At 45.3% G+C, this 14,855-nt stretch overlaps 1 protein-coding gene across 3 annotated transcripts in view; it reads right to left on the bottom strand.

The window, feature by feature from the left end:
- Nucleotides 1-298: 298 nt before the first annotated feature.
- Nucleotides 299-14,855, bottom strand: part of ppp3cca (protein phosphatase 3, catalytic subunit, gamma isozyme, a) — a 28,055-nt gene continuing 13,498 nt past the window's right edge. The window contains exons 4-14 of one of the 3 annotated variants that reach the window (XM_031570439.2): nucleotides 13,754-13,865; nucleotides 10,948-11,093; nucleotides 10,551-10,690; nucleotides 10,287-10,364; nucleotides 9,920-10,014; nucleotides 9,642-9,767; nucleotides 9,138-9,221; nucleotides 7,968-8,043; nucleotides 7,108-7,205; nucleotides 4,934-4,960; nucleotides 299-2,986 (exon numbers count right to left, since the gene is read on the bottom strand). In XM_031570439.2, coding sequence (XP_031426299.1) covers nucleotides 2,814-2,986; nucleotides 4,934-4,960; nucleotides 7,108-7,205; nucleotides 7,968-8,043; nucleotides 9,138-9,221; nucleotides 9,642-9,767; nucleotides 9,920-10,014; nucleotides 10,287-10,364; nucleotides 10,551-10,690; nucleotides 10,948-11,093; nucleotides 13,754-13,865 — 1,155 coding nt within the window. In that variant the 3' untranslated portion in view covers nucleotides 299-2,813. The remainder of the gene's footprint in view (nucleotides 2,987-4,933; nucleotides 4,961-7,107; nucleotides 7,206-7,967; nucleotides 8,044-9,137; nucleotides 9,222-9,641; nucleotides 9,768-9,919; nucleotides 10,015-10,286; nucleotides 10,365-10,550; nucleotides 10,691-10,947; nucleotides 11,094-13,753; nucleotides 13,866-14,855) is intronic. The other 2 variants (XM_031570440.2, XM_012816002.3) reach the window with 2 other exon arrangements.

The following is a 14,855-nucleotide window of genomic DNA, read 5'->3' as shown; positions in this document are numbered from 1 at the left end:
TTCAGTTAGGTCCACGGTCATTTTTTCTTATAATAAAGTTATGGTCAGCATATAAAACTTTAAGGCCTTGTTCATTCAGATTACACACAATTATTGTTGAAAAAGAGCTTTTGCCTAAATTCAATAGACAAGTACACCAACCACAGGCTGAGCTGTCTATCAGTTACATACAGGGACATTCCACATTCCACCCAAACCCATGGCCAAAATATTGTTAACCTTGACTACTGATAGCACAGAAACTACTCATAGCACAGAGACTACTCATGGCACAGAAAGAGACAAAAGCAGCAGCATGTAAAGACTTCCGTATTCCATTTTTATTTCTCAACTGATACACCTACATAAATTCAAGATTTGACAGTTGACTCGCAATACAGGTACTCGACATAAGGATCGACCCCTTTTTTTTTATTTTAACACACCTATTAAGAGACTCTTAGTAATAAAGTATATTTCTGTACATTCTGTGAGATATGTTAAGAACCTGACCTTGGTCAGCGACTCTACCCTAGCCGGGCTTTACACCTCACCAAACGCTACCACTCACACTGTTGTTTGTCTGCTCACACTCTTTGGTGCGAGGAAAAAAAAAAAGAAAGAAAAAAAAAAGTAAGACTGATAAAGCAACAAATGCATTTAGAGACTTCTCATGATCATGTTCTGTAGACCCTTTAATATGAACACACTTACAAAAAAAAAAGAACAGAGAAACAAAGTAAAATATACGAGTGTCAGATGTAGATACGTGACCCACATTTGCACATCCTCCTGCCCTGACCAAGCGCTCAGATGGGCTCTGAGGTGTGCACAGACTAAAGGGAAGGTCAGGGTATCAGTACCCTCTAGGGAGGACATGTAGGCCTGTGCTACACAGATGGTTTGTGTATGTGCCTAAATGCAGTGGCCCTCCTGTGAATACATTTCCTTAGAGTATGTGAAATCGAAGTGATGGCTGGAGGGTGGTTTGCAAAATACTGAAATCCTGTCAAGTTTTTTCTTCAATAGTTTTAGTTGCAACAGGTGAGTGGTCTCAGTCAGTTTGTGAGATTCAGTCAGTATATATTTAGAAATTGATACAGTATTGGATTAGGTGGTAAAAAATTAAAGCTATTGTTATGCCATTTTAACAAAACATTTCCACAAACAGTTGAAACACATCATTATGCACAATGGAACCTACTATCATTTTTTATTATGAGCACCATGCTAACAATGCAATAAGGTGGTGAATTTGAACCTTCTTTGTGAAAGGAGTACCTCCCTCAACAATGCCCACAAAACCCTGCCTTACATGGTGAGCTTACAGAGAACCAACAGCAGGTGGAGACAAATGTTGACTTCACACATTCATTAATCCAAAGATTAAGATCTGGACGTAGTGTTACTACTACCAAACGGAATGGCTGAATAGCATGGTTTTAAGAAAATAACAAAAAAACATAAAGAGAATCAACAATCTGGCATAATCATTTTCAACGGATATTTTAAAACCACACTTTCAGTCTATCATAAATTGCAGTCCTTACCATTCCTATACCTGGAATAATGTAGCAGATCCCAGTTTGGCATTGAAGCCACCACCCCTCCACCCCCCACTGCCCATTTGGTTTGATCCCATCCCATGGGCTGTCAATCAACACGATTCTTGCACTACCCAAGTAGGGTATAAGCATTTCTTCCATCAGCCACTGGGCTTCTGCCTTGTGTTCCTCTGCTAACAGAGGAGTGTAGTCAGCACCTACAGGTCTGGCAGCTTAGTCTTTGGGGGAATTACATTAACCACACCCCATCCTCTAACAGACTTTGGTCTAGTAGTTAGGACACCAAACACCTGGCGCCAATAGTCATACATTTCAATTTAAGAGGAGCAAGAAAATCAACAAAAATACCACATAATCTGATTCCAATTGATAATTAATTAAACTGAAAGCTTATTTGTGAGGGGCCAAAAATATATTTACCGTATATATACACCCAAAATACACCCATATATAAATGCTTATATTTTTTAAATGTGGGAATAAGACATTGAATCCCCAAGCAGCTACAACTACCATTTTTCTTTTCCATTTAACTGATTCAATCATTGTCCAAAATAACAAAGAACGTACAGCAACATCTGTTACTCTTTCCCAAAGTAAAAAAAAAAAAAAAAACTTTTCTGCAATGGCATGATTAAGATCCCTTATGTTTTTTTTTTTTTTTTCAGATTAAGACATCCCTTTTAGTGTGTTCCCTTTTAGTGTTCTCACACACAGTAGAGACGGATGCCATTTGGAGAGGAGAAGAGAGACTGGAGATTGGATTGCGGTCCTTGACAAAGAGTACAAATGAGCACGACTGTTTGTGGTGTTGACAAATGCTCTGTATACCTGGCCATTTTTCCCTTCTCCAAAGAGTAAACTGTCTCTAATACATCTAATACAGTTAATTTAATAAATAAAAAAAACCTTTCCTCCTTTTTTTTTTTTTTTTAATTCTCGGTTGAAAGGGATCTGTTTCTCTCGAGCTTACAGATCCACTTTCTCCTCCCAACTTATGACGGCCTGATAGGACAGGCTAGCAGGAGGACAGTCTCTGCGAAAACCACAGAATCGAGAGAAAAGGAGATACGGAGTGTGACAGATTGACAGAGAAAAAAAAAACAGATATAAAAGAAGAGCAAGTAGAGCACTCCAGAAAGAGAAATAGAAACAAAGACTGGAAAGACAGAGATGCACAGAGAGAGAGAGAAAGAAAGAAAGAAAGTGAACACTGGTGAGTGCCTGGTTGTGTTTGGAGCAGGAGGGCCACCGGGCAGGCTAACCGATCTATGCCTTTCCATCCGTGCCATTCTTTTCGGCATCGGTTCCGGCCTTCACGGCGTTTGGGTCAGGTGGCTGCTGGCCGTCCTTTCGGGGTGGCATCCTCTCGTTCACCCTGTCCAGGCCCCGTGCCTCCTCAAAGTTTCGGATCTTCCTCGTGGGAGAGAAACCTTGAATAGCTGCCAGAAGATTAGGAAGGGAGGAAGAGGGCCAGGGAGAGGGGGGGAGGGAGGGGGGAGTATTAAGGATTGTTTAAAAAAAAGTGAAGCCATGCTATACCAATTCAGTTAACGAAAATGATCAAACAAGTCAGACACCACAAATGAAGGACATCCAGACTGTGTGAATGAATATGACACCATCAATGATGAAAACAAGTTTTGTTTACTTCTGTCATCAAATTCACCTGTATGGCAACCCCCTTAATAAACCTTTGCCAACCAATTGTAAAACTGAATTTTACAAACAGTTCAACTGATGGAATATGTCACAATACCTCAACACAAACACAATGAGCCCCATGCATATCCAAAATACATTATCCCCTTAATACACTAGGATATAGCTTACCAGAGCAAGTGCAGCAAAAGCAAAAACATCAGAATGAATGACAACCAGGACAGTAACCAGGAAGTACACATTCAGGAGCAATGGAAAACAGGAAATACCATATTAACAAGACCATAAGGACTTCAAAATAATACTGGAACATTTAGATCAAAACCATCTTACGGATAAATACTGTAAGAGTAGCTATTGTAGTGGGTGAATGGTGTGTTAGGGTTACTTTAGAACCCACGATTGCGGTTTTACGTACGTTTATGAAATGATACATGTTCATGTATAATTTACAAGGTTTATGTTGTTATGTAATGAATCACTGTCAGAGATGACATCAAACACTTGACCTAAAAGTACAGTCACTTTATAAAGAAAGAGGTCAACACCGAACACAAACACGCAACGCAACAAAACCATGACTGTGGAAACCACTGACATGAGACGCATACAATACACAAGCACACATAGAAAAGGACATTCTTGCACAGCTACAAGACTGAGCCATCCAACACAGAAAAAAAAATAAAAAAAAATAAAAATAAAAATAAATAATAATAAATAAAAAAAAATCACCCTAATTTGGGTTTCATCGTTTCATCGACAAAAAAACAAAACAAAATAACTATTGAACTTATTTTTCAAAAACTGAAGATAAATAAATAAATAAATAGCCACATTTAGAATCTGGAGCATCAGGAACCTGGAGGGCTTGTATTAGCTGAGGGTACTCTGAGCTGAGATGATGTGAGCATGCTCAATAGAGGTCCCTTCCCCCACCTCCACTCTGCCATCCCCGTCCACTCTCTCTCTTTGTCTGAGTGTTTACACAACAGCTCACCCACTGCGGCGGCGGCATTGGTAGGGAGCAAGGTGTTCCGCAAGGCGGTCGCGGGGACAGACAGGAGTCTTGCGACGTAACGAGATTAGGGAGTCTGAAAATATCCCCTGGGAGAGGGAAGTCCTGAGACCCAAGCCTATCAGCACACAGCCGGGGTATTATCCAGCTCTGCTTACAACCTCAACCGTGGGGGAGGAACAAAAAGGGAAGAAGGGAGGGATGGTAGGGGGAGGAGAGGAGGAAGGAAGTCACAGGTGACACCAGCCAACTCGGGAGTTCTTAGGGGCAAACCGCAGATGCTTGTGACCGCAGGGCAGGTGCAACAACAGGCTTCATTTGGTTGAGTCGCCGCCAACCAAATTCCCTGCGGTTTCTTTCCTGGTCAAGTCCCCCCTCAGGCCAATAAATGTCTGAGCTTATGTGCATCAGTGGCTACTGGCCTGAAGTACTCAAATGAAAGAAAAACTAAAAAGATGTTCAGCCCTATCCACTGATGGTGCAAGAACATCCAGTTTCCATGGTTCAATCACTTAATAATGTAACTAGGCACGAAGGAAATGGACAGAATCACTCACAGTGAAGAAACACAACACAGCACAACACAACAGCACTGCACAGAGAGGGTTGTGTGACCCACACACAGAAGGGGGTAAGCACGACACACAACACCAAAAGGTGTGGGGGGGGGGGGGGGGTAGGGTGGGCTCTCCATGGAGCAAATGCATACCTTTCCCCTCCTTGGCTTCTAGGGTGGCTGTGGAAGGGTGATCAGAGCGGATGGAGAAAGGTTAGGTTATCCATGCAAACTCAACCACTCTCACCAATTCCACCAAACACATCTTCTGTTCTACCCAGAAACACATCCCACGGCCCACAAAAATACAGCCAAATAATTGAATGTTATTATTGCTGGAACTATAGCAAAGTTGCTCTGATTTAAGAAAAAAAAAAAAAAAAAAAAAGGTTATGATGAGAAAAACAGGTTTAAGACATAATGAGGGCCCACACCATCTGAAGATCACATTCTGATCCCCAAGAGATGCGGAGACTCCGGATGCTGACGGATGCCCTCTCTGGAGAATTCAGTTATAGGACAATGCTTTTATAAGCAAAACAACTAAAATGATGCAACTAAATGATGTGCCACAAGCATTAGTAACAATATTAGTGAAATTAATGAAAGTGTTAGTGTCCCCCTACACACAACTGAAGGCACAGGTCCAAAACCTGGGGTTAGAAAACTAAAGGCCTCGTGGGGTTTGTGGTGTTGTTGGGTGATCACTGGGAGAGTGGTCTTCCCTGTGTGGCTGATGGATGTGAGTGTCCATTTAAATGTCACTTCAGCTGTGTGAGCACAGGGCAAGCGACCACGCACAGCCAGAAATAACCCAGCCCACCCCACCCCACGCCTCAAACTCTCCACTGACAAAGTCAACGAACAGGCTTTCAAACCAGCGGACAGACGGAGGAAAAGACAGCAAGTGACAAATAGAAGCAGACAGACAGAAACTGATCAAGACGGACTGACTGATGAACAGAGACAGTCAGACAGACAGACAGACAGACAGACAGATAAAACTGCCCCTTGTAGAAACAACAGGGCTGATTCCGATCGGGAAAAACAGGAAACAGGGAGAGGCTCGTGTGCAGTGCCAAGGCGGCTCGGAGTCCCCTCTCTCTGTCTCTCTCGTACGCATGTGGCATTCTTTAAAGGTCAGCCAGTGGTGTTTTAACCGCTCCCTCACGCTGCTGCTGTTGTTGCTTCACATGGCCTGAGAGGCTGCAGCCTTCCTCAGCTCCAGCCAGTGGCCACAGCGCTGACCTTTACCTCCGACACCTGGACACCCCAGTGGAGGCCTCAGACAGTGGATGACACAGCACCCCCACCCCCCCACAGACACACACCCTCAGAGAACATAAAGAGGGGAGCAACTTTGGTCATTGGTTGCTAATGAAAACAATGTTAGTTTGCTTTTGCTTTTTCCAAGTATCATTATGTAAAGAGCCACAGACCCGTAATGTTGTGATTATCAGTGATTTTCTTTTGGAAGGGACGCCTCATTACCACTTCGTCCTAGGACCTACATAACACTGACGGTAGTTAACCTCATTTGGGTTGGTTGGAAATTGTGTCTGGCTGCAAAATGGCAATGATGGATGAATAATTGATAAGCATTAAAATAAATATTATGGCAGAAGCACATTTTTCTCTCTGCAGGGTCACAGCCATTTTGGCTCCATTCAAGACATGGGGGGAAAAAAACACCCTCAGATCAACCAGAGCAGAGTGCCACTGTGTCAACTCAAAACCCAGCGCAACTAAAGAAACTCCTCTAACCTTCCCCTAAATAGGTCAGACACAACACTCAGCGTAGAAGTTTTAAGAATCTTTAGATAAGCATCTTTAAATGTATAGATATGCTCATGGCAGTAGAGTGCATCCATCCCCTATCCGACATCTGACACATTGCCCATTTCTAATCCCAGGTAATGATGCAGCTCTGCTCCACGTGTTCTGAGGCAGCACTGAAACGTGGAGGGGGACTGCTGCTGTGAAGACGTGGGTCTGAGCTGCACTGTGAGTGTGGCGTTAAAGCAGCCACTCACTGACACAGACATCTGCTCAGTCTCGCTCCGGTGCGTCTCAGGCACCGGCCAGAGAGAGAAGGAGATGCTCGGAGGTTGGGGTAACGCATCGGGATCATTTTTTGGAGAAAAAAAAAGAGAGAGGAAAAAAAGAGGCAGACGGTGAGGCAATGGGAAGACATCTGGGGAACATACCGTCTGCTTCTGCTTCTGTCTGGTGGGCTCTAGTCACGGAATATGGAGAATAGAGTAGTGGGAGGGAGAGTTATGGCCGGCAAGGGCTGCTGTGAGTGTTTGGTCTGAGGACAGACTTACCATGTTGCAGGGTCTGCTTGCCACCTGACAACACTCCAAGAGGTAGGGTACCAGTGGGGGTCAGGCCCTTGAGTGTCAACACACTCTCGCTCTCCTCCCTGAAGAACACACACACACACACACACACACACACACACACACACACACACACACACACACACACACACACACACACACACACACACACACACACACACACACACACACACACACACACACACACACACACACACACACACACACACACACAAAATACTCATTATAAATGAGTAGACTCATTATAAATCAAATTCAGAGGAGAAATATAATATGCATTTTTATTTTCATTTGAGTGTTTGCAGGTGCAACATTTTAATCATTTTCCCCCTGGTAACAAAGGAGAGAAATACAAAAGCCTTCCCCACATCTATCTCCCTCCCCCCCCCCCCCCCCCCCCCCCCCCCCACAGCCCCACTGATCTGGAATAATGTCTAATATGATCACGCGCCAAACAGCAGCGCGACACCCGTCTGGCCAGCCAGATCATTGATTCCTACACAACTGTGTGTGTTTTCAAACAGGGCTCGCTGGTGCAGTGAACTGATTTCACAAACACACAAACACACACACACACACACAGAGAAACAACAGTGAAGATGGGTTTCCCAGCCTCTGTCTGGTTCATTTACCCTGGCCTTTCTTCCAGTGCAGTAAATCATTGTCCACACCAGCAAGAGAGAAAGAGAGACAAAGAGACAGAGATAGAGGGAGAGTGAGAGAGACAGAAATAGAGAGAGCGAGAGAGAGAGAAAAAAAGAGGGAGAGAGAGAAAAAGAGAGTTAGAGCGACTTAATGGGATGTGCAGAGAGGTGGGCACAAACCTGAGAACGGAGAATACTCGGGCCATCTTCCCGATGGCACGGATCTTGTTCCGGATCACCACATCCTTGCGCACCACTTGAGGAAACAAACGTACAATTAGGCACGACAAGTCGTACAAGTTGCACACATTATGATAACATTGCCATTAGAAGGATTAAACCCGCTTGAAAGCTCGGCACACTACACTGAAAGAGTCATTCCATGAAAGATATCAGAACGACTGAAAGGTGCTGGAAGGGAACACGTCTCAAAAGTGCTCAGTCGCCATCTGATTCCAACACTGGCACAACCTTTGTGGCACTTTTAGTCATGCCCACTGCGCGATGCTCCTTGTGCAGGGCGGGATTCCAACGGGTCGCTCTCATCGGACACGGCGTGGAGGATCATCATATGCATGTTGATGTGAGACTTCAGTAAGCCGTCTGTCTTCACAGAGCCTGTGTGCCACAGACTGGCACTGAGCCGTCTGACTCAACACTCTGGCGGGGGGATGGCGCGAGGCGGTGCCGCTGTGCAGTCATGTGTTTGAAATGGTGTGTGTGTGTGTGTGTGTGTGTGTGTGTGTGTGTGTGTGTGTGTGTGTGTGTGAGCAAAGAAGGCAGGTTTAAAAAGAGAGAGTTGGCCTGAGATGACCTAGAAAGACTACCGACATGCGTATAGACGATCAAAATAAAATAATGAGAATTCAGAGTGCTGTTGTTCAGAGGGGGAATAAAAAAAAAATGAAATAAAAATCAAGAGCAGAGCTTTAAGAGCTGAAAGGAACCTTAGCCAATGGCGAACGGATTTATTTTTAGTTTGTACAACAAGGACTGGGCCGTCTGAGGCCAAAGAGACAAGATGCTCTTGCATCAGTCCATACTCACACAGGGAGATCAGGGCTAAGCCTGGAGAGGAAGAGGATCTGCTTGCCTCCTCTAAGAATGTGCTTGGGGGGGGGGGTGTGTGTGTGAGGTCAGAAGGGACCATGTTGGGATGCAAAGAATCTGTATGAGAGACAATATGGGCGCAAGTGGGAGGATGGTTGTGTTTAAAAAGAAAGGTGAAATGTGTTAGAGACAGTATATAGTGTGAGTGGGAAGGAACGTGTTAACATGTGCACATCTGTGTGTGTGAGTCTCTCTCTCTCTCAGATACACAGAGAGTGTGTAGGCGGAGGTGAGGCTCACCTTCACAGAGGTCAAGGTCATCTCCCTCAGTCATGAGCTCATCATCGGAGCAGATGTTCAAAACATTCACCAGCATCTCCGTTACTGTGGGGGCAGGGACAAACACTAGTGAAACTGTCCCAGGAAATGTACACACACTCACTCACTCACTCACTCACTCACTCACTCACTCACTCACTCACTCACTCACTCACTCACTCACTCACTCACTCACTCACTCACTCACTCACTCACTCACTCACTCACTCACTCACTCACTCACTCACAATCTGAAAGCTATTGTTTTTCTCCTCTATGTGCAAACTTTTCTTACAACCTTCTGCCTTTTGTTTTATTAGGTGACACTTTGTGCACTTTTAGAATTTTGTCAATGTTCTGTCACTTTTACTACCATCAGAACCGATGATCTTAACAGTTAGAATGCTTTTCTAGGATTATTAACGCGATTCTGATTGCATAATACTAACAAGATTATGGTTAACACTTAGCCAAGGCATCTCCCACCTTTCTCTCCGACGAAAGGCAGAGACCACGTGAAGACATCCATGAAGTTGGGCAGCCAGTACGGGTGAGGAGAGCAGTTGAACTGTCGGATGTTCATCACGTTATTCTCATATTTCAATACAGCAGCTGTGGCCAGAGAGAGAGAGGGAGAGAGAGAGAGAGAGAGATTATGAGATAATGTGGAGAATTACCTTTCAATATGTATCATAGATAGAAGCCTGAGACTGGGTTGGATCTGGCCTTGTCCACCTCAGCCACCAGACACTACCCAGGCTGACCTTTATTGTTGTAGACGTCTAGGTAGTTTGGTGCGGAGAAGATTGTGATTAGTGATGGAAAACCCGTCGTCTGGCTTTTCCTGTACATCCTATACCTGAGGAAGGGGAGATAAACGGAGAAAAACAGTCATTTTCTAGGTCCTCTTGATAGGGAGTAGGCAGACATGGACCAGAAAGCAAAACTGTGTCCATTTCTGTCCACTCCTTAAGTTACAGAAGAGTACAACAACATCTCATGAAACTTCTCAGTAACTCGTGTGTAAAGGTAGACTGCAGAAAGGAGAGGAAGCACGATACGCTTACCCTGCATCCTGTGCTTCGTGTGTGTGTGTGTGTGTGTGTGTGTGTGTGTGTGTATATATATTACCCTGCATCCTGTGCTTCGTGCGCTCTTATTACTGACAACAAATTATTGTTTGTCAAGAAGTCGCAGACTGCCGCATAGCTGCAAGGTAAAGATACAAACGGGTTATGGATGGGACTGAGAGACAGAATACAACATAAAAAAAAAGCATGGAAGGCAAGCGTGCCAGGGAGAACTTGAGTCTCCGCGATCTGACTAGGGCGTGACCGCTTGGGGATGAAATATACACGAGGTCCTCGCAGGAGGGCGGAGGGCAGGTGTAGTTACCTGAAGAAGTAGGAGCAGCCTCGCACCGAGTTGTGGTTGAAGTGCTCCGCCGTCTTCTCGCTGCCGTAGTCCTCACCCGGGTCCGCCCAGATGAGGTCACACATGGGCCCAAACGCCGGAGGCTCCTTAAATCTGTCTAGCTGTGAAGGGGCAGAGGGGCGCGTGTTCACAATGCTAACTCCACAGGGTGTCTTTCTCATTTAGATACAGCCATGTGACTAATGTTTTACAACAAACTGCCAGTGGAGTGACTGTGCACATTACGTCAGCGTCTCGGATATCCAGGACAGACCCCTGATGCTAACCTTAACGAACCAGTATCATATGAGCTAAGCTAAGTTGCAGAGGGTATTTCCGCAGCTTTCACTGATTTTGAGTGAATGAGATGGGCACTTACTTTTCTAATGTCGTCTAAGCAGTTGATTTCTGGGGAGAGGCCGCCGTGGACGCACAGGAACTGCTGGTTAAGAAGAGCAGCCAGAGGCAGACAGTCAAATGCTTCCATGCAGGCATCATACACTCGCTCTGAATACTTGATTTTACCTGCAGATGAAAGGACAAAACAGTGGCATGTTGGTATACAGGATCTGAGGGAATAAATGTTTACCATCTGTGGCAAACTGTAAACATTTGGTAAGGGAAGCTAGATGCAAGCAATTCAAATCAAGGCCAAGGGAATTCTTGCATCTATTTTCAGTTTAGTGGTCTGTTGAGTAAAATGATAAAAAGGGTATCACTTTAAAGTGACTTTAAAGGTTTGGCTGAGCGGAAAGCCAAAGCTGATTGATCTAGTAGTCAGCCTGGACCGCAGAGAATTACTCATGAGCTCGTCCATCACGAACAAGAGACACACAGCTTTGTGCGAGCGAGCACGCACCCACCCACACACACACACACACACACACACACGACAACTCCTGGAGTTTCTTCAGTTCCTGCCGTTTCCAGGAGGCCTGTGTGGGGAGGGCAGACCCTCTGCACTCCTGTCTGCAGCTTTACACATGAGTTAACCCGGCCGCGCCAGGCTTTTCCTGCAGGCCGCTGCCAGGTTTATTTTCAGAGCAGCAGCGCTTACATCTGAGGCAGTTTGGATGCCGCTTGAAGGGAAAATATTATTTCCAGCAAATGCTGTTTCAAAAATGCACCCACACCCACAGAGCTGAACCTTTCAAAAGAAGGTCTGCAATGTGAAGATTTAATTGCCATTGGTCCAATATGGTAAGTACAGGCACAAAAAGCCAAAGCGCAAACATGGGAGGCCTGTGCAGTTGAATTCAAATGAGCCTGATGAATGCTCTTCATTAGGCTTCTTAGTGGTGCATTCAGCCGCCGGTAGCGCGGCGAGGTCTCAGCGTGGAGCGCGCTCCTCATTATCCAGATCGGGCTTTAAAAGCTCTCTCATAACTCATCAGTTATGCGCATAGCCAAAATGAACAGCACGCGCTCTTTCAGCTTTTTCAGATTTTATACATACATGGCTTTCTAATTGAATTCAAGAGGCAGTGAGGAGCGTTTTAAAAAGCCGTTCTTATATTTTCGCTGTTTTGTCTCCAGACCACAAAACAACGAAGTGAATGAACTGGGTAGCTAGCTGGAGCGACAGGTGTGTTTTTGTCCCCAAAATGGGACAGGCATCAAAATGAAACCTCATGACTGTGTGTCTACAACAACACACATCCACCCTTCCTTATTAGATCAGCCGCACGCTCTTAGGGAGGCTTCCTGGTCATCTCCGCAGCAGCCCACCATCGGATGGAGCATTAAGCCCCGAGCCTGAGATGTCATCAGTCAAAAAGAAGCTATTGTTAGGTCACATGAGCTCAGGGCGAGCTGTAAGCGTTGAGGCACCCGCCTCCCGACAGATGGGTCAAATGGCTCAGTGCCGTAAGAGGGCGTTATGTGTTAAACCGCTTCCTACCATCTTGGTGGAGGTGGAAGGGTTCTTTAAATGGCTCCGGGTGCATGGTCAGATCCGACAGTGACGGTGGTGATTTGTGTGTGGATACGAGACGCTTCTGGTGAGGATGTGTCAGAGCAGCACGCTCTCCACACTGAAAATAATCTGCACTTGTGTTGCTTTAAGATGCTTTCAAATATCTGGGAATGCATTATATAGCTGACAGCATGAAGGCTTTGTCCTTCTGGCAGTTCAGATGAGTCATACTAATACTATGACTACCCCATCCATCCATATGGAAATCTTTCCACATCTTCTGTTAGAATTGCAACCCAGTCTGTAGGAGCAGACCACAGAATAGAGGTCTTTTTCATATTCATACTCATTCAAATTCATTCAGCTCGAACCATAAACAACTGCACGAGCAACCATGAGCTTTGTGCACAACAAGGTGGCCAGAGAAGGACATATTGACACAAAAGCAACACAAGCCTAGTGTTTAGTGCAAACAGACGTGGCAAGCTGTCTTTGTGGATGCTGGACAAGAGCAGGTTGACACAGCCGTTCCACCTCTGTCGCTGAACGTCGCTTAAAAGACAAACAGACCTTGTTTCACTAAGACAAACGTAAAACAGAGCTATGGATAATCAGTTTAAAGTGGAACAGACACGAATCCCCCTTCAAGGACCACCACACACATCCACACACACAAACTCCTATACACACACACACACACACACACACACACACACACAGACTCACAGATAAACTCATACTCGCATTTTAATAGTTTTATTTGGATCTTACCACAGAGGAAGAATTACAGATCCAAACATGAATGGAAGAATGTTGCAGCTCTGTACAGATATGGAACAGACACAGAATGCTTGCACAACTACTCCATTGCCTTTCCAACTCTATTGATTACGTCGTCTCCAGATGGACACACTACCTATTATGACAGAAATCGAGCAGTACTTTACTGGGGGGGGGGGGGGGGGATTGTATTTCACTTGCTTAACCCAGATCACCTCCATACTAGGCTACAATTTTTACTTCCCTGCAGTTACACAGTGCGGGTGTGAGTCAAAGAGGAACACACACACACACATACACAATCATGTACATACACATACACACACACACACACACACAAAGGACAAAGGACAAAGACACAGCCCAGCTGAACACGCATGTAAATCTGTTGCCCCTGACCCCTCTTGATGAACTGACACAATGCAGTGAAAACTAAAGTGTTTCTGTGTGTGTTTTCTGTGGGTGTTTTCTGTGTGTGTCCAGCACTTACATTCCTGTTTGAAGGTGAAGTACTCTGTGAGGTGCCGGCACTCATGGTTGCCCCTGAGCATGAAGAGGGTATTGGGGTGGTTGATTTTGAGCGACCAGAGGTATAGCACACACTGCAGGCAAGATGGGGGAGAGAGAGAGAGAGAGAATGTCAGATGGCACAAAAGTACAGATTATATGACTGTTCTGATGAAACGGAACAGAACGGCAACAGGGAGATGTATGTGGTTATCTGTGAATCTTTGACACTTAACAATCTTTTCGACAGTGTGTCAAACTCCAAAAATCCAATGTGTGGGGTTTAAAATGCAGGAAAAACACTCAATAATCTATGATGTGCTTTCTATGGTTGGCTACATAATGTTTCAGTACAGCTCCTGGTTGAAAACCCTACACTCCATATATCCTCATACAAAAGAAAACAAAACAAAAATGATTTTATTCGAGCCCAAACAATTCCCCTGCAATTCATAAGTCATGGCACAGCAACATCAACACAAATTATATTGTGCAAAGGCAAACACGATAAAAGAGTATTTCAATGTTTTAGTAAAAGTGAAGAAAACATCCGAGGAGAAGAGAAAGGAGGGGGAGAGAGAAAGAGACAGAGAGAGAGAAAGAGAGAGAGAGAGAAATGCACTGTACGGAGCGCTGGTGTCACTCTCATGCTTCTCTCCGCCATCCATCTCTCTCCTTTTCATCAACATGCGGGAGGCCAGGCGACGTAACTGCTAAGTGCCGAGAAGACCGGCGCCAAGGTAACCAAGGACGACAGGTGTGCTTTGAAAATGCCATGCAAAAAAAAAAGACAAGGAAGGGGAGGAGGAGGAGGAGGAGGAGAAAGGTTGGGGTGGGGGTAGGGGAGACGAACATGTTCAGAAAGCCTCAAGCCTACGCTGGAGTTGAAAATTGCAGGCAATGGCAGCGGTGGCGGGCGGCAACGCCAAGCTTCCTGAGCGAAGGCTGACGAGGCTTAAAGAAAGGAGGGAGGGAGGGAGAGAGGGAGGAGGGTGGAGAAGAACGGAGGTGGAGGAAAGACAGCGTGTGGAAGGGATGGAGGAAGGAGGGAGAGGTTGGGGAGGAGAGGAAGAGCAGATCTTCTC

This window comes from Clupea harengus, chromosome 7 (genome assembly GCF_900700415.2).
Source record: "Clupea harengus chromosome 7, Ch_v2.0.2, whole genome shotgun sequence".
In the NCBI taxonomy this organism is placed as follows: domain Eukaryota; kingdom Metazoa; phylum Chordata; class Actinopteri; order Clupeiformes; family Clupeidae; genus Clupea; species Clupea harengus.
The sequence above is the reverse complement of the archived record's forward strand: the minus strand, read 5'-3'. Positions and strand labels throughout refer to the sequence as shown.